A 23,237-nucleotide genomic window follows, 5' to 3' on the forward strand; every position below is an offset into this window, starting at 1 on the left:
GCATTTTACCAGTCAACATCACACTCGCTTCATCAGCCAGTCAGAAGGTAGTATCTCTTAACCACTGCGCTCCATCCCGTTCGATGTTCAGGTATAGCCAGAAGTCACTCACCAAATGTCCTGACTGTTCAGAACAAGGATGCTTGCAGTGCACTTCCATAGACTGTTCAAGAAATATAGCCATCGGTGGAATGTTCTGCACTATTTCAGAAAACATCCATTGTGGTACGGTTTCCTTGGATCATTCTCTACTAGAACATCTAATACAAAACTTGAGAATTGTCAAATCACGAGATTAGTTGCAGGCAGCATCTGACATATTAATGTATTACCACAAAAGACCGACCTGGTTTTCTTCATGCCAACTTTTTTTAGAAATATTTGCAGTAATCGCATCTAGTCGAACATCTGACAGGATCCATTGGTCAAAAAAGGCAATAGACATCCTCACTTTTGCTCAAATAAAATGTACCCCTGGTGCAAAGTCAAAGGCAGATGTGTTTTGGAGGGGAGAGCTAATCAAGGCTCACATTGAGGACAGGAAACAAAGTCTGGGCTAACCAAGTTAGCTGCTTCCTACAATACGAAGATAGTCTTTAATTATATCGGCCAGTCTCTGGCTACCAATGTAGGCTCCACTGCATCAGAACCTGTAATGGAAGTGTCTGAGTTGCAATAATCGATTTGCACTGAAGAACCTAAAATGCCTCCCACTTATAAGTATTTTTATTTTGTTTTTTTTGACAAAATCGTTCCAGCAAGGTAATTTTGTAAAATGTATTTGTCTTCAATATCAGCTAAAGGAGACCAGCCTATAGGGAAATGGAGGATCTCCAAACCAGTCAATGTCCCTGAAAAGCCAGTAGGGTTGAGCAGAACTAGAGAGAAAGCCTGACGTGAGTTACTCTGTCCCCGCCCTATCAACCCGGGAGAGTGCACCAAAGGCAAAGAAGCCTGTCACTCAAACTTAATTTCCTTGGGGGTGGGGGGAGGGGTCAAATGCCCTTGTTCTTATTTGGACCCTCCTACTTTCATGGAGAAAAAAATGCTTAATTCGTGGAATAATTCATCCCTACCAAGAGCAAACAAGAGGAACTTGGGGATAACTGCAGAGGAATGGGGTTTATAAAACATATGGATTGGAAATTTGAGTTACTTTGGGCGGTATTCTGGTCAGCTGTCAGCGATGCAAGGAACCAAAAACCTCCCAGTTTAAGGTTGGTCCATCATAGCTCCTAATCCATTTGACTTTAGTGACTGGCACCAAACCCACACCTTCAAGTCTCCCACCCGCCTACATACAAGCACGGTTCTAGTGTGAGCTAAAATGTAAATTCTAACTCACTAGCATAATCAGCAAAACACACCAACCATGATTCTTCAGTCTTGTGACCCTCTTAAGAGATTACATTTCTTGTCACTTGATCAAGTTCAATAAAGTCCTCCTGTGAAAGGCAGGGCACTTTGTTGAATATTCCCTTAGGTCTGAAAGAAATAAACAAGCAATAGACAGCAGGGTGCTGCGATTCCTTGTTCAGTTACAGCCACCTGCTAGAGGGAGCCCTACACAAGCCTCTACACCACCAGTCACCAGGATAACTCAGCTAATCAAAACAACAAAGCACACAGTTCTCCCCAGGGCGCGTCTAGGCACTTTAAAAAGCATGTAACAGAGCGACCATTTATTATCCAACATACTCATCCCAAAAAAAGGACGTATAAGGTGGAGTCAGCCAGCCCTGCTGGGATTTTAGCCCATTAAATACAGGTTACACACAGATCACTGTAACAGGCACATTATCCCACTCAGCTATCCCACAAAATAATAACTGCTTTTTTCACAGGCCTAATGGCTGTCAAGTACCAATGGCTTCAAACGTAAAGGTATAGTTTCACGCATTAGATAAAAGAAGTTTCAGATAAGTAAACAAAAACTACTAACGGACAGTCATATTTGCAGTTTTATTACATGGAAGTACTTCACTGTTCTGTGCAGAGAACATTTTTGTTTTTACTGTCGCAGAAACCCACCTTCTTTGCATTTAAAAACTTGATTGCTGCTCGAGAAATCCACTCAGCCAATAAGAAGGAGTGCTCAAGAGCAGCCAACCAAATAGAAAAGGGGATTCAATGCAACAGGGTTCCATATACATTGAAACTGGCATAAGATCTTACTCTGTCCACACCAACAGAGGACATTTTGTAAATAAGAGGTTTCAACATATATGGTTGTTCTAAGGCATATGAGGTAACAAGCGGGCATAACATTCTGCCAAGGAGCTGCTTATCTTTAGCAAGGTCTTCTTGTTGTCATAACTTTCTGAAAATCTCTTCTGGATCCTCTCCCATTACACACAATTAGACAATGAAAACAAAAGCAGGAGCAATAAACAGGATGCACTTGGCAGCACAGAAGCCAACAAGTAAGGAATCAGATTAGCTGTAAAGGGGCTGTCCAGGAGACCCGGTCTACAGAGCAGATAAGGGTGTCTGGAGAGTCCTAGTACTGCTAAAATTAGTTTTTTAGAATCCCAAATACCCGTAATTAAAAAAAGGTTAAAAAAAGAAAACAATTGTGCTTTTTTTCTTTTTAAATATGTCCTTTGTCCAGGCATTTGGAAGCACCGTCAGTTTCAAAACTGGCAAAGACGACGACACGTAAACATGGTGGAATGATAAGTCGTGGGATAAAAACTCTGTGTGGTTAGGCAGCTCAGTGAATTAATTGCTTCAGAATTAAAAATAAATTATTATAAAATAGATTTCTGTACATTTTACAGACATATATATATTTATCTATATATATTTAGATAATAACTTCATGTGGTAATACACTGCCAGTCTCAATCCCAGCCAAAGTTGTGACCCGTCATTTGGTAAAATTTCAGATTGAATGGTCTGTAGAACTCCCGCAGTCTCTGTACCACTTCCTGGTCAATGTTCGGATGGGTTCTGCCCTTCGTTTTGCCCAGACAGTGAGGCTTGCTACTCCCTTCAGCCTTTTTCAGACATGGGAAGCCTTTAGTCTTGTTGAAGTAGAAGTGTTTGTCTGTAATGATCCTCTTGAGGCCCAGGAAGTCCTGCACACGGCCGAGTTCTCCGGACGGATCGGTGATGAGCCGCTCCCCGCTCACAAAGAGGATCTGGTTCATGGGGAAATACTGGAGCCAGTTCTCCAGGTGTTTGGCATAGATACCAATCTGGATGGCACTCCACGAGGTGTCTATGAGGCCTGTAGTCCTGTTCTTGAAGGTCAGGTTCTCGAAGGTGGGGATATCTGGCCGTTTGGACAGAGTCTGGGTGTAGTCAGAAATCGCTCTTGTCACAGGGTCTCTGACCACCACAATGAGCTTTGCGTCCTTAGCCATGGCAGAGATTCGAGCCGGTGCCTCCTTCGTTACAAAGTAGCTCGGAGTCTTCTCCATGGTGATCTGTCCATCCAGGGTTCTTGGCATTAAGTCCCTGAAAAAAAAATGAAAAGGAGAGATTACTAACATTGTAGCACATAAGACACAATCGAAAACAAATTCTTAGAAGAAAACGCAAATGGCCATAATTGGGAACCTAGGATACAATTTTTTTACCATTAAAAAGCCGAAATATTCTGCTAATCCCAAATACACGCTTCAGTAATACAGAACGCCAAACACAAAGAAAAAACTGACACGTGTAAAACACATCAAGACAGTATACGTGTCCATCAGGATAATTTTGGCAATTAAAGGCAATATTCAATTAAAAATATTTAAATTACTAATAAAAGGTTTGCGGTATTTAACAGCTCTCTTATTTACTCCAATTTCACAAATAACAAACATTGTTTCCAGTGTATATGTAATAACATATGCCTGACTCTGGCCCTTCAGAATCACCCAGAAGTCAAGAGGCTTCCCAATGTTGGCACATTTTATAGCAACCCAAGAACAGTTGAGGCTAGAGGAAGAAAGTGGTCTGAGGGAGGAAAGCTAAAACGAGGCATGTAGAGAGGTTCTCGCATTTTCAGAAAGGCTTCAAGCAGTTGAAGGGCAGGTTCTTAGAGGGAGACATTCTGGACAGTAAAGGCTGGAAAAAGGCTGCTTTTAGCTTTCCAATCATGACTGAACATGTAAGGACAACACGGCAGGCAAGTAAGAATTGCACAGAGTAGAAAGAGTTTGGACAACTTTAGGCCCATATTTATACTTTTTTGTGCCGCATTTCCGTAATTTTTGTTACGCTAAAGTAGTGAAAACTTACAAAATATAATTGTATTTTGTAAGTTTGCGCCGCTTTTGCGTGAAAAAATTATGCAAATGTGGTGCTAAAAAAGTATAAATATGGGCCTTAAAGTCTTATGCACGCTGATGTCCTCTACAGAATTATGGGAACACATTAACATATACAGGAAAACTGTGGTGCATACTGACATGCTCTACAGATTTCTGGTACATACCCGGCCCATGCCCCAGAACTCTGGTACATACTGGGCAGCACTAGAGAACTCTGGTGAATACTTCAGCACTCTAGGGATACTGCAGTAAATGAGGAAATTAGGAAGCTGCATAACAAATAAGTCTCCCAAGATAACCACTAGAGGGAAAAAAGAGCCCAAATGTAGCACACATATCACCCAAAGGTAGTCCAAATGCAGCCCACTACCAGAAATGTGCAAGGGCAGTGCTTTAATGCTAGATAATGGGGCCCTCCTGAAGAAGGTGATGAAGGGCCCCTGAGGCTCTGTAAATCACAGACATGCGGAGACTTTTTACATTTACATCCCTGAAGAGAGGGCCCTGTCCAAAAACAAAAAACAGGTACTCTTCTATTAAATATATTGTAGCAGTGCTGAGAAGTCCAGGTACTCTCCCTTTCAAAATAAAGAAGTGCAAATACTCAGTACCGGACAGTATCTGGCCATTTAAAGCACTGGTGGTACATAAAACTCAGGTGCAAGCAGGTCCACACTAGACAACACAGTACAAACCGGTGCCCACTGAGGACAGTCTGACATAACACTCTAATTGGAACTCAATGGAGCGCACCCCCACCAGAACAGAGGTGCATCGGTGAAATAGTAGGATGAAAAGAGGAAAACTGTGCACTTGTGACAAAAAGAAGCAGGGGATGCTACGAGGCCCTTCAGTGTTGGCAGGTGCACTTGGTGGGTGCATGCGGGAGAGAAAGAAAAGGAAAAAGACAGAGAGGGAGTGACACCGGTGGGATATAGGTAAGAGCAACTTGGAAAGATAGGGAGATGGAGGTGTAATTATGGATTTTACTTTCAACAGATCTGTGTCCTTAATACCTTTGAAATCAAATTCTGTGCTGTTTCAGGGATGGTTTTTAAACGAATATTTTTAGAGAAGCCATTTCTGATCCCAGGTCTTCAAACCACGGGAGGGCGTATGTGTGAGAGACTGTGTGCGGGGGGTGGGGGGGGGATGATTTCAGGGGAGCCGTAGCGCAGGGGAGGCTGTTTCCATCCGTGTGATGTTCTAGGTATGCGTGTCAGCTTGCAGCCCAGCGGGTGAGCCATGGGCTTAAAGCTAACGAGAGATTGGCCTACATTACTCGTTAGCCACTTAGAAGCCTTAAACGCCTTTCCCTAAGTAACTGGTTCTCGGATCGTTTCTAAACGTAAATACAATCCGGGGTGGGAGAAAACGGCCAACGCAAGGTTAAGGAACACCTCTGTGTCACCACAAACTGCGAGAGACAGCTGGCTGAGGTAATCCAATCGTGGGATCTGTAATGCCATTTTTTGGCAGCTTTTTCGTCATAGTTAATCTACTGACACATCTCAAGTCAAGTGGCAGAATCTGTCGGGAAGATGGAGCGCATTGGGAAGGGGAGACACAAGCCGGTGCCACTGGTTGGAGGAAAAAAATATCTCATAGCGCACTGATGCCTTGGAGCAAACAATAATCACCCGGTACACGTGGCCACGTCTTATGTATGACACCTACAGGCATGGCTGGCTTTTGCGATAACAAGCATTTTGCAGTTTTGTTCGTCGCGGTTATTAAAGAAACAAAAGAATATCTGTAACTTAACGCCACCTTAAACATGCGTTTTTATTTTTAGGGCAAAGGCCGCAGTACTATTGTTTGTTTGTGTCAAAAACCATGTACCTCCCATGTAATGCCCCCCAACCAAAGTAAGGCAACTTTTCCGCTCTGCTTTCAGGCACCTTTCCGGAACTGGCAAGCAAAACTCAAATAAACATGTTGCTCTGGTTTGCGTCAGTTTTGTGGTACAAACCCAGCGCTAAATATTATTAAATCTACCCAAACCGTATAAAATGGTGCAGACTAAAAAATAAAGACCAAAATACTGATGAAACTAGTTGTGTTCTCTCCCAGTAACCACTGCAAGTCCTAGCACTGCAGAGGTTGTTGGGATGGAAGAGGAAAAAGAAACAGGACTAAAACCTATCCAGGAAAAAATGTCTGCTAAAAAGCAAGAACACAAGAACTCCAGAGCTACAAGATCAAATATTAGATACCAAATATACACAGAATAACTGAATGTCCGTGTTTACACCTCTTTTATTGTTGAAGAAGGCAAAAGCAAGTCTCTGAGACTAGAACCCTTTATTTGTTGTAACCTTTTCCCCTTATTTCCCTTACTGTACCATGTTAACATCTTTAGCTCGTGCTGAACGATGTGCGTCATAAACGTGAATGAATAAATCTGCATCAATTATCAACACTGGCCCTTCATATGCTACAGTTCATAAAGTGAAATACCTCTTAGCGCTTAAATAACTGGTGTTATAAAGAACAAACGCGTTGTTATTCTGTTTACCGCCTAAGGATGAGTTGTTTTTCAAGCTTGTGTGTCTTCAAGTTCGGTATTAACTCTTGCATTCATTCGTAGAAGCTATTCCTTCACGAAATCAGTGTCTCGAAAACGAAAGCATATTCGGGCACAACAGCAAGAGTCCGTAAAAGGCTGCACCTGTTACCAATGGTAAGCTACATGTCAGGCTAATAAAACGGGAGCAGGGCTGGGGAAAAGTCCGTCACTTGACAGAAAACCAATGACTGATCTCAACCCTACCAGCCTTTCAAGCGCGTGGATCGGCTGTTTGGGAAGACGCTCCTTATCTGGAGATCCTTAACACGCTTAGTTTATCCACAAAACTCTTAAAGGGCAAGTAACGAACTTCAGCATGAAAACAAAACGAGTGCAGCAGTCTGTGTTTTTTCGGGGTGAGGGTGGCACAATTTACGAAGCTGACAGAGTTTAAAGATATCCTGCAGACCTACTATGAGTCTAGTTTAACAGAACAGCGCCATAAAAGAAAGGGTCAGATTTAGCCCCACCCCAACAAGAAACAAATCTGCCGAGTTCCCACCCCGTGCTCATAGGCAGGGCTCACTGTCGAGGGCTTGAAAGGGCCATACAGGAGCCCCGTGGCGTCCTTTGAACTGCTGAGGCCTACCTGCACTGTCGACCCCACGCCCCCAGCAGCTGATCTTTGTAGACTATTTTCCATCCTGACATCAAAGAGTTCTAAGCGTTTTTCCTTAGACAGATAATGTGCAAAAAGGAAGAGATTCTTCTCAAGTATACATAACAGGTGTCGCCGGAGAAGTTCGCTCCCACCCCAGCAGACCTGAGGAACGCCTCCCAAGTAGGCCTCACTCAGTCAGAAGTAGGTCCCAAGTAGGCCTCAGCGAGGTTAAGACCTAAACAATTATAAATGAAGTAGGCTTCATACAGGCATCAAAATTGCACCGCTTTAAAATAGACTTGTGCACCTCTTCGAAGTACACTTGGACGGGTAAACTGCATGTTTTATGATTTCAAAACTCACTTTGAGTATTTGCCCACGGAGCATCAAGCACAAGAGAACATCCCAAGAGCTTTACATGCAACAGCACTGTATTTTATGTTTGGCCTGTAAACCATGCACCAGGCAAGAAGGGACAGTTGACCACAGAAGTGGACCCTTAAGTGACTTGTTTTCCGATTCCTCTTGCTCCTTTGCATTTTCAGAGAGCCCTGCACCAGAGTATAAACATGAACTAAATACCTCTGTGTTCTCTCGACCAGTCCTTTGACACTGCCGTAAAATAAAGGGAAAGGAAGTTTGTGCCCAGTGCTTTCCGTCTGACTGACAGTGCTACAAATCTTTGATGAAATCGTGGGTTACTTTATGGACACTTCCCTCAACAGAGAGATATTGAAACAAACATTAGGCACATATTAATAAACATCCCATAAAGGTAGCTCCGAGAGAGTTAACAATCTGGCTGGGTTTATAGAATAGGTTTGTCTACAGCACTCTATATCAAACCATTGACATCAATGCGCTAGTGTGCTACAGATTCTAACTGCCAGTTTACACAGAACCCTGAAGGAAATAAGTGTGTATGAAAGTCACAACAATGGTAGGGGGATCCTGTCTGGTGAGTTCACCCTGGAAGCCCTGGGCTTCAGGAATTACCTCACCACTTATCCAGGTATCAAGAAAACACGTCCATGAATATCAGGGGCTAACCTACAGGCATTAAAGCAGCAAATGTTTAAATAGCATTTGGAAATTGGATCATGCCTTTCTGTATAGCTTTCTTGTGATGATTTTTACAGTTTTTGATTTCTTTTAATTTTTTTAGAGCCATAGGTTTTGGATATTTACTGTTTGCAAGTTTTGTTTTAACCTGGCCCATTCTCTTCACATAAAGAGGGTTTGGTTTGCTCTCCTAATTCATCTCTGCGTTAAAAGGACAGTTCACACTTCTATCTTCTGTCATGCTTCACAATGCTTATAAACTTCTGCTAAATCTGTTGCATTTCTTCAGTTCTCAGAGACTTCGGAAACCTATTTAGAACACTTTACGGAAAGTGGTGACACAATTATAGAAAGCTAAGAGATTTCTGAACGCAAAGTCCAATTTATAGAGTAAAGTACATTTTTTCCCTCTGAAAAGACAGCATTTCTTGGGAAAAGTTGACAAATAGGGAACATTTGATTGGTAGGTTTTCATAAAAATTTCTTCGTTAAAAGAAATTTTGCCCTCCAAGCATTCAAATGAAAATCTTATGCAATAGTACTGCACCTTTTCATTAAGAAAAAAAAGAGCCATTGTGTCTCATTTTAATCCAATTAGGGCGTCTGCGTCAATGGAAGTTTACACCATGTGTAGTTTAGTGATTTTTGGTCTTAATAATCCAGGCCCCTGTGCCCAAAACTTAAAGCTGCTGCAGTTTTAGGCAATTTCTAATTTCGACACAGATCCCTCTTAAAGCTGTTCCGTTCACAATTGTTTGGAATATCACGAGATGTGTTGCTCAGGTGCAGTGAGGTTGCTCACTCCATGCCTGTGACGTCTACTGCCCTCTTGGCTGAGAGCACAGATCTCCTCTGCATGAGCGATGCCTACAGAAGGCCAGGCAGGCCGTACAGCAGCAGCAGATGTTAATGCGCCTACTGCTGGACTTCAGGAGAGAACTTCACAGGAACTGCAGAAAGTCTGTTGTGTTTGTATAGCGCGGCGTGCTGTGGCTACACGGGTTTTTCGTAGTGGAGTACATTTCCGTTTGTAGTGGATACCCAGAGCCCTTAAGTTAGCATCCCTGGACTCCTCATATGAGTACACGTAGAGGCCCGAGCAGCATACCTCAGTGAATGGAGGATACCCACCAACCAACATGGCGGCAGGCTTGTAGATGGAACAGTTAGTGTTTTCTCTTCTGCCCTCAAGCCTCTTAAGGCAGGTGCCTTTGGGATGTTAGAGGGTAGATCAGAGGCAGAGCCTGCATCTAAGCAGCACCAGTCATCTCTGCTTTCACTGATAATCTGGGGACCTCTAGAAAGTTGGAATGCTGAGCCCACTACACTTGTAGGTGAGGCAGAGTTTTGAATGTGATTCTGGCCTACACAGGGAGCCAGTCAAGGGTACAGAGACACGGTATGGAACTTGTTACTTTTAGAAACTTGTGAAATCCATATTTTGAAAGGTTGCAACTCCAACCCACACCTACTCCACAAATCCACAATCCCTCTCACATCTATAGCTGTATTGTTGATGTTTTAACCACACAGCACGAGAAATGCAGATTAGGACATTAAAGGCCACTATCAGAAATAAGTTTAGTATTTATATATTACTGTAAAAAGGTGCATAGGAAATTGAGGAGAACAAATCAATAAATTCACCATTCAGAAGTGCTATGAAAAATAGCTTCATCTTTGGATGTTAGGGTAATGTTCGTGGAATTGGCTTTCAAAGCCTGGTCGCCCTCGTCTGGAGACAGATGAGACTGCCTTCGCCGCCTGCCTTTCAGAGGCAGCGCCATGTTGGCAGATGACCCGAGTTCCTTCAGGATGCCTCTGCCGCCACATTGGCATGGGTGTTCCGCAGCACAGACCAGCCCTGCAGGGATCGCCACGCGGATGTGGGTAAATGTTCATTACAGCAGTAATTACAGAGCAGGTGAGTAATTACAGGGCCAGTACCAGTGCTGCAGCCCTTTCACAGAGCCCTGCTTGCACTTGATGTCTGAGACTGAGGGAGAGGCAGCAGAGAGCACCCGCTCTAGGGTGACCATTAGTAAAAAAGGGGAGGAGCCTGAGGCAGTGAACCAAACTAAGAGTGTTCGGACCAAACTGATGTTGGCCTTGCGCCATTCCAATGCCACATTAGGGTCATTTTTTTACACTAATGTAGCGTTGAAAGGGGAAAAACTCCTCGCCATATTTACAAAGTGGTGCAGTGCTTGCACTGCGCCACTTTGTAACCCCTTGCAACCACATTATGCCTGCGCCAGTCATAATGTATGCAAGGGGAGCGTTCAGGTGCTGAGGGGGGCTGTAAAATGCAGTAAAGGAATCTACAAGATTCCTTTGCACCATTTTTTAAATCATTTTTTAACGCCTGCTAATTGCATGCGTTAAAAAGAGGCTCCCATTGATTACAATGGGCCTCTGGGTGCTTTGCAGGATTAGCATACATTTTGAAGCTAATCCTGCAAAGCGCCAGACTAGCGTCAAACATTTTGACACTAGTCACCCTAAACTACTTTAAATTTTAAATACGGCGCTACCATGGTGGCGTTAGGGGGGACGCAGAAAAAGTGTTGCTGCACTTTTTATAAATCTGCCACTAGAGATGAGTGTTGGACACAAAAGGCAGAACTAGTGCAAATGCACCCCACTGTGCCCTGGTCTGCACCTGACCACGGATGCAGAAGTACCTATGGGATGCAGAAGAAGTATACAGTATGTGTTATCGGACCAGGGAGGAGCAGTGATTTAAGAGGTAGTGTCAGTACACCGTGAGAGCAGTACATGACCAGGTAGCAGAGGTACTTCCAAAGTAAAGGGTAGCAGCTGTGAGGGGGGTAAAGGAGGAGGTGGGGCCTTTTCGAGATTTTGAAGGGGGTCAAACGTGTGAATGCGCAGTGCCTTTACCACATAAGTAAATACCACACAGGTAAGTATTTGTACCTTTTCCATGCAGGTAAGTATTTTTAAAATAAAAATCATTATATTATGAAAAGAGGGGATAGGTGCAGGCGGTGGTAAAGGGAAGTAGGGGACGTAAGGGTAATTTTAGAGTTTGGGGTAAGCAGTGGTAAATTTACGGTTTTGGGGAGGATAGTGGTAAATCGAGGTAACAGTAATTTTAGGGTGTAAGGATGGGTAGAGGTATAGAGAGGTCAGGAATAAATTAAAAACATAGGGAACTGGGAGAATAACCCCCCCTCAAAAAAATAAAACTGCGTGGTAATTGTGTGCGTGATGAAGGCATTCCAAAGAAGATATTATAATATGAGCTAGTTCGGTTTTATGAACTGCTGGTGGTGTTTATGGGACAGCTAGGTGTGCAGTGCCTGGCATTACAAGTGGCGAGGTCAAGGGCGTGCGTGGCCTGTGTCAAGCGTGCCAAAGGAGGGTTCTAAATGTGTAGGACAATAAAGACACACTATTCTCAGCCCACGAATGACACTGATTATTCACAAACAGGAGCTGTAGCCCTAAAAATACTCACCAAAAGCTGGCAGCGCGGGTGCAGGCTGGTGGGTTTACATTCCTGGCGGTGCGGAGACCTGTTTGCTGTTGTTTGGCCATAAAATGGCTCCAGCCAGCCCCTCTGAAGAGAAAGTGGCACATGTCCTCCTTGTCAGTCATGGCCTTTCACCCACAGTCGCCAGCCAGAATGCAGACCAGGTCAACAGAGGAGAAAGGTCACAAACATCTGACAGGCCCTGATGGCTCTTTCCACCAAAGTTGGTGGTCTCTGCCCACTCTAAAGCGGGCAGGTGGTCAGATGCACCTCAATCGCAGATGAAACGCAGCTCCTAAGAAAGATCGCCCAACCATTCAAGCCAGGAGTGACTGGGACTAAGAAGCATTTACTAGGTCAGATGCCATTATAACCTTTTCTCGAGTTACTCCCGCCGTGGTGAAAACCCGGCCTGGGAGGCCTTGTTCTGAGTTGGGCACAGAGTCTTTCACTTTGTGACTATTACAGTACAACCAAAATTAAACAGAGTCTTGAGTTCTGTCCATGCTCATTGCTTCTGGTCTTGCACACTGACTGAAGCTGTGTTCATTAACCAAACGTGTCCTGACTGCTTGTGGAGGTGCTCACGGATGAAGGGCTGCCTCAGGGAAGAGGTTGGGCCAGAGGAATCTATGACGAAACCCAAACCTTATCTTATCAGAAATTCAGATTCAGAGATGAAACAGTGGTGTGCTGCCCAACCCTGCTTGCCTGGACATTATTAGTGTACCAGTGCCTCTGCTGAGGATAGATAGCTCATATTAAAGTGAGGAGGTTAAATGAAAATAGATGGAAAAAAACTAATGAAATAAAAGGAGGCACGAAGACAGGGCAAGAAAGAGAAGCATTCAGATACCACAATCATCTCTTTAAATATCACCAAATACGTTTTGAAATAAAGAATCTCTTTTGCCACATCACTATATTCAATTCCATTTCATATTTAAAATAGCTCAGAAATTCCTCAACCCACCACTCAGACACCACCCTCTATGTGCCACATCAATCCCAAACCACATGGTCAGAAATTTTGGGCTCCTTTCGTGCCAGTTTTAAACCGTCCACGTTATGCCGCAGAGCACCGCCCCAACAGAGGAAGAGCTAGGGCGAGCCATAATCCGCGACCACCAAAAAGCATGGCTTTCATAGAACAGACAGTCAATACATAAGAGCTGCTGCAGTTCGACAGGCGAGGGGGTGGCTAACATCTAAATGGTGGCCAACCAAGGCCATGTTGAGAAGACCTCATCAAGGCAAATCAATAGTGAATAACAGGCCCAATCACACACCACCAAAACGCAACAGTGTGTTGATGCTGGTCACTGGAAAAATCAATGCACTGGCTCAACGCAAAACAGTGGCATGTTGCAAGAGTTTCAGCTCCAGCTACACATGTTCTACCGTTTTATGTGCTGTATCAAATGCGTTTTGCAGTCTTTGTGCAACTACTGATAGGAGAGACATTCCTGTTAGGACATTAATTCAGCCCCTGCTCACAAACACCCCACCAAACTTGCAGGTCCGAAATCATGCAATTGGCTTGTGCCTTTATTCAGAGGCAAAGGAATACTGAGGCTTAAAAAATGTAACCTCCAATTAAAAAGACACTGCGAATCTAGGTCTCTAAAGCAAAGTCAATAAGAGGAAAACGCGAGGACACCTCATGATGCAGAGTTGCCTACTGAAACTATTTTAGAAAACACTACAGCCTTCCAGTCCTCAAAAGCTTAACAATGTAGATAGTATTGACAGTACATTTTAACTCAAGTCCACTAGTAAGTCTTTTTTTCATTACAAATACAACTCAAGATATTCAGAAAGTACATGCCAAATAACCTGCCACTTCGGAAGACCGCAATGACATCACAGCAATGACTTTTCAAAATTTCCTGCCTTACAAAGTTATAAACTGAACAAAACTTCTTGCACAGCCCAAAAAACACTTCTAAGGCAGCCCAGCTAATTTGCTCTCTGCTGTGGCTTAATCATGCATTAAGCAAATACAATTATAGAGTGAACCTTTGAGAAGTAGAGATCAGGAAGAGGAAAACCTGATTCCCTGATTATGTAATTTTGAATTAGACTTTTTGTTTATACAGCTTCTTTGTCAAAAGCGTTCTCTAGATGTCTCTCTGGAACCTCACCTAGGTACGTTTTTGTCTGCAGATACTGAGTCCCTCTGGCGGCCCCAGAGTCCTTGTCCATGCCCCTTCTATGGTACTTTTAAAGGTGCAAACCCCAAAGCCCTTTCAAGTGATTCATAAAAAACAGAGAGGGCTACAGCGCTCCGAGGTCGCCCCAAACTCTTCAGTACGACTCACCGAACACAAACTACCAACACAGAAACCCCCGGTCAAGAGCCTGTCTAAGGGGCTCCTTTCCACGTAAATATGGGATAATCCCATAAAAGAAAGCTAAATATTAATTACTGTAGTACAAACAGGGCTGCGCTGAAGAGTAATCCTTGGGTTTGAGCCAGAAGCTGAAATTGGGAATGTAGCTTCTGCAATAGAAGCAATTGCTTAAGTCAAGTACACTTCAGTGGCTCGCAGTGAATACAAATGGGTTTAGTTTACACGTTGCTTTAACAGGATGAAACAATCTGCAGAGTGTAATGAAAAGCGGCGCTACCGCCTGCTCCACTTGTAGTGCTTAGTTCTGCCTTGCTCTCTTTAGATTGTGTCATATGTACTTGAATGTCATTTCAAATATCCACCCAAAAGTAATCTAAAAAAAAGGCAAACATAGTATCAGCATTTGAAAAATATAAGAATTTCTAAAGCACACGACTTCTAAAATAAGGAACATAGCCTGCATTTAATTGGTAATTTTTTACTGTAGGACCTGCTTTATGTTTTATCTCACTGGATAGAATACTTTACAAGCTGAAAGATTCTAAATCGAGGTCTGGGTTTCCACAGTGCAGTTGTCAAATAAATCTATTATTTACTATCTGCACAGTATTGACTGTTTTAGGCCTATTTCTTACTCTATGCACATTGTTGGATTTGGCCCTTTTTAAGTGGCCCCTTTCAGCCATTTAGATGATACTTCACTCGAGCTAGTTGAGTGAACCAGTTAACTCTCACTTAAATGTATTGGTTGTTTGGAAGTATCTTTCCGCTTCCAACAGACAGCTAGCATTAACAGCATAAGGGACTAATTTGTTGCTCTAGCCACCTCTGTCCACTCCTGTATGTCTCACTCTAATGCACAAATGCTGGATGTGCTTCCACAATAAATCCAGATCGAAAGTCTTGCCAATTATTGTTTCCAGTATTTTTCTCCTTTCCCTCCTTCTAAGGTCACTTTGCTATTTGTCTCTATGATTTGCGCCAACACTAACAGGAAGGCTGCAGAAGTTAAACAGAAAACAATCTCACGTGGCTGTGAATGCTGGTGCTGTGATCTTGAAAGACAGACCAGATACAAATATATGATTCCGTTGCAGGTTTGTTGCTATTGTAGCTGGAATTTAGGTAGGTTGTAAATTAAAGGTGGGAGTTATTACTAATGGTGTTATTGCAGGGCTAAGCTCGATTTAAAACAAAGTATTACAAATTAACCAACGTTTAAATAATTACACTTAAGTGCCTCTCAATGTTTTCCCACATGATCAGGTTGTGAAAGAAAAGCAGCGATCCTGCTGTCCAAGACCCCTAAACATACTGTCCTGGATCACAAACGTTGAGGCATAGGTGGTATTTCACGAAAGGTAGGTTAAAAACAAATTCTGTTGCATTTTTTTTTAAACTGAAAAGATTACTTTATTTAGCAAAAATAAAAATCCCAAAAATGTTCAGAGTATACTCCAAATATCTGTGTTTTCTTGGAAGCTGTCTCAAAGAGATAGCCAATGGAAATCTATTCTGATTTGAGACAGCAACACTGCTGTGTGTGTGAGCAGTTGTTTACATGTAGATTGGATTTCTGTTCATTTACCTATAACGTAAACTCTATAGGGTATATGAGCACTCAAAGGTTTGTTGAATAGGCACAGCCATGAAAGTCATAAAGAATTTTATTCTATTTTCTTTGAGCCATGAGCCCCACTGAGAGCCAGCTCTATGAATTACTTCCAAACAGAGCGAACAACTTTACCGCCTTCTTTAGTTTTATTGAAGCAGAGTCACCCTCAATTACAAATGCGAAACCGCCAGCAAATGTTTTTATACGTGCTCAGACCGAGATGAGGGGCTCCCAAATTTTCTTTTCTTGCAACCTACAATTCAGTACCTTAGATAAACTGATTGTAGGAACAAAATCTCACATTTTGGTAAGACCAAGGAGATCCATATGGAGACCAATTCAAACTTGTGAGTAGACCTCACACAGGAGCAATTTCTGTTGCAAATTGACAAAAGAGTACATTTTCCCTAATCGCTCATTCAGATGTTCAGAAGCATTCAAACACTGACTATAGGTTTAAACTGAATGATGAGACTTTGTACTTCCTGAAATCAGAGGGCGAGTATGTTCAGAGGACACACAATACTGTGACAGGCCTGAAATGAATGTGTTGGTGTTCTAGTGGCTACCTCGATGTGGAGGGAAGTGCGCGAACCTGAATGCGAAGCACAATCTAGGTGTCTCTCCCATGAGCAAGTGTTTGGTGGTGGGACTGCCCATCAGAGCCCAAAGAAGAAAAATAGGAATATAGATGTACTGTGTCATTCTAAGTCTGAACATAGATCTGACAGAATCTACAGCAGTTACTTTGTTTTATGGACACTGTCATCTGTCAGTTAATTCACAATGTAGATGCTGGTTTCAATGGAAAGTGACACGTGTGCAAGAACATGTAAGGGATCATCATTAACAGTGGTTGAGGACAAACATGCCCGCCCTTCTTAATGTTCGTGTTTATCACCCCTTGGTTGCCAATCTCGTCAAGACCATGGATGACAAGGTACCTCCCGGGACAATGGAAAGCAAGTGTCTATGGTGGTCAGTTCTAGAAGTCATTTTCAACCCAAAAAATCTTGGTCTATATCAAAAATAAACCTTGGCCATCCGTGGTCAGTGTCCACAACTGACCATGTAGAAAGCGTGAATTACCATAGGTATCTAGTGACAAACAAAAGAGGACAAACTTGTTTTTAATGCTTTAGAGTGAAATGTGCAGCAACTGGGAGGGAAGCGAAGTCACAACACCAAGCCAACTCGTATCTCACTTTTCAAAAGAAAAAAGTCTCCTGTATTAATACACAGCTTTCTACTGAGCATTTTGTGCTATGAGGCTCGGAGGCATTAAACTCTCCGGTTATTGATATTCCACTATATAGGTGTGGAAAATGATGCTTTTTATCCTGCAGACATTTTCCAGCAGAACACTCCTTCCTGCAGCCGATGTTGGCAGTGATGGCAAGTACACACATCAATGACATTGTTACCGAATTTGACATTAACCCAAATAGATTTCGTGGCTGTCCTGATACACTTTATTGGGTCTGTCGAGTTTTCTTACAAATATGTTATTTGGTTGGTTAGAGACATTTTTTTTATCAGCTCTATGAAGTCTATTGGTTTCCTAAACTTTGCTAAAACTTTTTCCGTTTCACCTCAATCGAAATAAGTTCTCACAATTCAGTCTGTCTGCACAGTTTTCAGAACTGTTTTGGAGCAAATATGCTTCAAATGATAAAGCCTGCACAGAGGTACCTTTGGCCAAATTTGGAAATTTGATTTCTTCAGCCCCAATCAGAAATTAACATTTCGGAAGAAATCAGCATCCCCTTAGTTAACCTCGTCCGACTTAAGTGATCAACATTAATTTCGCAGTACCTGGGATAAAAGTGAAACTTTTACGATGGAAATCCTATCTGGTTTTTGATGCCTTAATCTGTTTTAACGGGTATTTCACCCATATGAAAATGGAGGTATTTACATCCGAATAGGGGAATTCCTGTCTCAAAGCATAAACTAGGTAACTGCTTATAAAAAATAATATTTCAAGTATATTTGTAAAAAATACTCTAGACTCTTTGCTAAATATCCTAAATAACTTTTTTAAAACTTTTAATAAAGATCATATATCTTAACTGACATGGAAGCAGCGGCAGCCAAAACAAATTAAAAGTGGTCGAGCGGGTGGGGGCACGCACACGATGAGTTAATAATAATATTTAAAAATATAAAAAACACTTACCTGGTGCTGCCATCCGCCTCGCGCTCCTCTGCTCCCTGGTCCCATCAGTTCCTGAGACAGCACCAAAGACTCCTTGTGCAATCCCTGCGCTGTTCTTATGCTTTTATCAAGCATGAGAGCAGTGCTGGGATTGGCCTGCTGTTTCTCCAACCTGGCGGTCAAATACAGCTGGGTTGGAGAAACCTAACTGCGCATGTCTGTTAGGCCGGCCTAGAACGACTCGCCAAACCGACATGCGCAGTTAAGTGTACTCTACTTCTCTCTCATATGGCCCGGCCCTGCACAGGTTGACTTTGACAGCAGCTGAAAAATAAAACAATATAAAATATTGTTTTATTTTTTAGCTGCTGGCTTTGAGCCAGTGGGGCGAGCTCCTCCGTCATTGCGGAGGAGCTGCGGCTGCCTGGAAAACAGGAGATTTACCACGCCCTGCGGCGATCCTGGTTATGCACAGTCTATGCAGCGTACGGGTTGAAAATTAAGTGCATCACAGAAAAAAATAGGAAGTTCATGAAAAACAAACACTGCATGAGTTATGTTGTGTGTTGCAATCCATAACAGTCTAATGTCAGTGGTTTTGAGCATTTGAGATGGAATCACAAGTTTTTTAACTGGGATTTTGTGCAGAAGGTGAAAAATATATATACACACACACTGGGCCACTGGAATAATGTAGCAGATTATGTGACAGGGTTGACTAAATTATGCGTTGAGAAAAGGCAAATTATGCAGTATAATACTGCATATTTTCTGAAAGTATTACTTTTTTATTTTGTAATTTCTACACATACTAGCACTATCTGGGCAAAGCTTTCACCACAGCAGTACCAGTTTGACACACGAATACAGCAATAAATATCAGAAAGGTAACCCGTCAGCCGTTGAGAGGGGCCTGCTACTGCCGAGCGACATGTCATTGCTTTTTTTTTTAGAAATGTTTGATCCGTTTCAGTTAGATTTGTTTTTGCTAAAATGTGCAGAATATAGAGCAGATGATGGATTATGTGTGTAGCAAATAGGGTCCACAGTTATGCAGAAAATGCCACTGCCGCAAAATCGTATAAATCCACTGGCCATGGACACAGGGCTGCAGGCTACAACTTTTACATTCTTGCTGAGCCCTATGAAATGGAATGTTGGAGGGGCAGCTTTGGGGTGAATGGCCGTCCCACAACACCAAGTCATCCTGGACTCTACATTGCTTGCAAGTACAACACAGAGGGCTTGGGTAATCCCTGGACCCAGGGTGCAGGGCTAGAGATGCCAGTCTGGCCCAAGGGTGTAGGACTAGAGATGCCAGTCTGGCCCCAGGGTGAAGGACTAGAGATGCCAGTTTGGCCCCAGGGTGAAGGACTAGAGATGCCAGTCTGGCCCCAGAGTGTAGGACTAGAGATTCCCGTCTGGCACCAGGGAGAAGGACTAGAGATGCCAGTCTGGCCCCGGGGTGTAGGACTAGAGATGCCCGTCTGGCTCCAGGGAGAAGGACTAGAGATGCCAGTCTGGCTCAGGGTGTAGGACTAGAGATGCCAGTCTGGCCCCAGGGTGAAGGACTAGAGATGCCAGTCTGGCCCCGGGGTGTAGGATTAGAGATGCCAGTCTGGCCCAGGGTGAAGGACTAGAGATGCCAGTCTGGCCCGGGGTGTAGGACTAGAGATGCCAGTCTGGCCCCATGGTGAACAACTAGAGGTGCTAGTGTGGCCCGGGGTGCATGACTAGAAATGCCAGTCTGGCCCCAGGGTGTAGGACTAGATATGCCAGTCTGGCTCGGGGTGCAGGACTTGAGATGCCAGTCTTGCCCCGGGGTGTAGGACTAGAAACACTAGTCAGCTTTGCTTCCGGGTTCTCCAGTACAATCAGGGGATAAGCAATGCTTTTTATGAACGGCGCAGTTGATAGAATGCAACAGGCACCTTTTCGGAGTCAACCCCCAACAAAAAGTGCCAATGAATTAATTTTAGGAGTGGCCTGTCTCTTTTCTATAGAGAACGTCTGAAGCGACTGTGGTTTTGTCCTGGCGGTAACTGGTGGATGATGTACAGACTCCGGAAGCAGAGACTTCAATAACTTGCAGCGTAATGGAAAAACACGGAGATCCCGGAAAACACACAACAGCAGTAACAAAAAAAAATAGCTGATGACGCTGTGCCAGATCAGTGACATGCAGCGTGTTTTCCCAGAAATCTTCAATGTGTAACGCATTTTAATGTCTGTAAGGTCCCTTACATTCGCCTTTTGCACCACTACTGACAATTATGGATGCAAAACAGGACTGCAAAGCCTTGTCCCAGAGGAAGAAAAGGCTACGCGCCACAGGCACACAGCATGAGTGCTCCAAACAGCATGAGTGCTCCAAAAACACCAGGAGGGAGAGCTGCAGGGCAGAACACCTCAGCACAGGGGTGCGGCTATATTAAAATAAAGCACACCCTTGTCTTCGACTAAAATATAAACACAGTTAAGTATATAAAAGTAAAAAAACAACTGCCCTAGATAAAATGCTAAAAGCGTAATACTGACTTAAATTCGAGAAATAGACTATGATATGAAAGACTACAAGTTCCAGAACACACACTGGGGTGTCACTAGGCACCCGAACACTGAAGTTGAACTGATTGGAAAGACTGTAAATTCCAGAATAAACGAAGCTAAATAGTAAAACTGATGTGACGTCAAAGACTGCAAGTACCAGAATTCACTGGGGCCTCACTGAGGAAGAGCAGCTGGATGTTAACATTAATGTAATGTACTCGGGTGTCACTCTTGACCAACCCTTGAATTCCAAAACAGAACTGTTGTGAAATTATTATAAACAATGTTTATTATCATTTTATTTTTAAAGGGGCAGGGCCATGGAAGATAACCGGCACCAAGAGGAGTAGCGTGCACTCCCCTTAGTATGCATGTGTGTTTGGCTGTTCGTCTCGAAACGGCTAAACACACATGCTCTCTCCAGCCCTACACTGTGTTGTTGGGTTGAAGACAGCAAGCCCAGGCTCCTAGTTTGCCTGGGAGTGCAATGTAAGGGTGCTTAGGCCAATCCTAATGCTGCTCTCATGCATGAGAGCAGCATTAGGATTGGCCGCAGGGCAGGCTGGGAGTCTGTGCCTGGGAGCCTGCAGTCCAGCGGAGACTAGAGTTCAAGGTACGTTTTTTTTAAAATGTATTTTATTCACCCACCCGCCACTTTGCCCTGCTGCCAACCGCAACTGCCCTACAGGTGGCCAACACCTGAATATTACAAATGCTGAGGTGGTGTGTCAGAGCAAGCATGCCTTCTCTAGAAGTAACCCATACACTTTATGATTTTATAGTAAGCTGTGCTCCTGCTTTGCTCTTTTTCAGTCTGTGTATACGTTTTACCTCATATCTAATGGCATATTTAGTGCCTTAAAAGTACACCAGACATTATGCAATTAATTTAGGAAATTAGTGTAAAGGCATCATTAAAAGCCTAATTTTAGACCCTGGTGTGGTCTACCAGGGAGACTGACCATACTCACATTTCTATAGAATAAGTAAAGGAAGCCGAATCTTTGTGAAAAAAAGTGGAAAAATAACATTAGTTACAAATCAAAAAGTGAATTACAGTGGAAACTGTCTCTTCTCCAATACATTTCTTTAATTATAAACAGGGGTTAGGGTGGGTAGTAGGCTGATATTTTATAAACTGCATTTCAAGCTAAGAGATTGTAGACTTTCCTATCAAATCAGGGTTTGAGAAGGTGGCATAATGCCAATCTTACAGCATTAAAAAAATCAGGAGCTGTAGCATTCGGTGTCCTCAATGAAATATGCTCAAGACACATGGCTTGTGTAGACCCACGAGGCTCTGCGTCTGTAATGCTTATTCCATTGTATTTTATACCAACAATGCTGTGTCCGACGTACACAGTGCTCATGTGTTTCACTTATGCATGGCACCTCATTTCCACACTGCACTGCACCAGAGACCCCCAATTTACTGCATCCACAGCCGAAGACATACTGAATGTGAAACCCACAACGCACTGCGCCCAAGTCTCCCAATATATTCGTCCAGGTCCCAGGATATGCGTTAAGCAGGACGCGCAGCACTGAAGCTGCGGTGCATAGAGTCTGAGCCAGGAAGGGCTGTGTCATAGAGATAAAATGCAGATTCCCAAGACCTATGATCCATTATGCCTGAGACCCCTGGTCCATTATGCGCAAGACGCAACGTGCATTGATCCAGAGACTCACAAGGCTCACTGTGGGCTGTGTCCAAAATCCATGAAGCATTGAGCCCGAGAAACAATCCATTAAGCCTCAGATAGAAGACACATGTCCAAGACCATGACACCTCTTCATGAGATGGATGCCTGGTGCACTGGCCAGGAGGACGCTTCAAAATGAAAAATGTTTGTTAGGTGTGGAAGCTGGAAATAAAATATCGGACTAACCGGCACATTCAGTCCAATTGCTCTGCTGTCCCGATCTCTAAAAACGTTAACATACACTCGAGCATCGTATTATTTAACCGTCCAGTGCCCAGAAGCAACCCCCAAACCCAGTAAATGTCAATGGAATGAAGCTCAAAATCAACCCCAAGCAAATAAAAACAAAACATGGAGTCTAGAAGTCACCAAGAGACATTTAAAAGAGGCTGGCAGTAAATTTAAGGAAGATTCGAATTGGTCCTAAAATAAGGGGGTGTGGGGGGGGGGTAAGTTTTTGGCTTAGCATAAGCGTTCTCAGTCAAAGCCTGTAGCCCTCCCGGTGCATGCATTTAAGTATTGCCTACGAGGATCCTCCCCCGTCCCAAGGAACGAAGCCGCAAAACTTGAGCAGACTTTCTGGTCTGTATTAAAATGGAGAAGGGGAACAAAACAGCAGAGCACATTAAAACCTCACAGATTCCATCTGCCGTTCATAATTGTTTCCAATGATGGCCGGATCCAATGTCTGTGCTGTCATGGGAAGTCTGCCCTCATTACCAGAAAACTCCAAAACACTTGGAGGATTCCTTTTCATGGCGTCACGGGCTGTCCCCGCCTTCCTCTAACACATTAGGTTAACTCCACGTGGCCCACTACATTCTCGGAGATATTCCTAGACCATTTTTTTTTCCTTAAATG

At 43.4% G+C, this 23,237-nt stretch overlaps 1 protein-coding gene across 1 annotated transcript in view; it reads right to left on the minus strand.

Moving 5' to 3' along the window:
- Positions 1-1,943: 1,943 nt before the first annotated feature.
- Positions 1,944-23,237, minus strand: part of LOC138246102 (heparan sulfate glucosamine 3-O-sulfotransferase 3B1-like) — a 41,110-nt gene continuing 19,816 nt past the window's right edge. Inside the window, exon 2 of the mRNA XM_069200343.1 lies at positions 1,944-3,462. Within this exon, the coding sequence (XP_069056444.1) occupies positions 2,844-3,462 (619 nt within the window). The 3' untranslated portion in view covers positions 1,944-2,843. The remainder of the gene's footprint in view (positions 3,463-23,237) is intronic.

Source organism: Pleurodeles waltl, chromosome 7, assembly GCF_031143425.1.
Source record: "Pleurodeles waltl isolate 20211129_DDA chromosome 7, aPleWal1.hap1.20221129, whole genome shotgun sequence".
Taxonomy (NCBI): Eukaryota; Metazoa; Chordata; class Amphibia; order Caudata; family Salamandridae; genus Pleurodeles; species Pleurodeles waltl.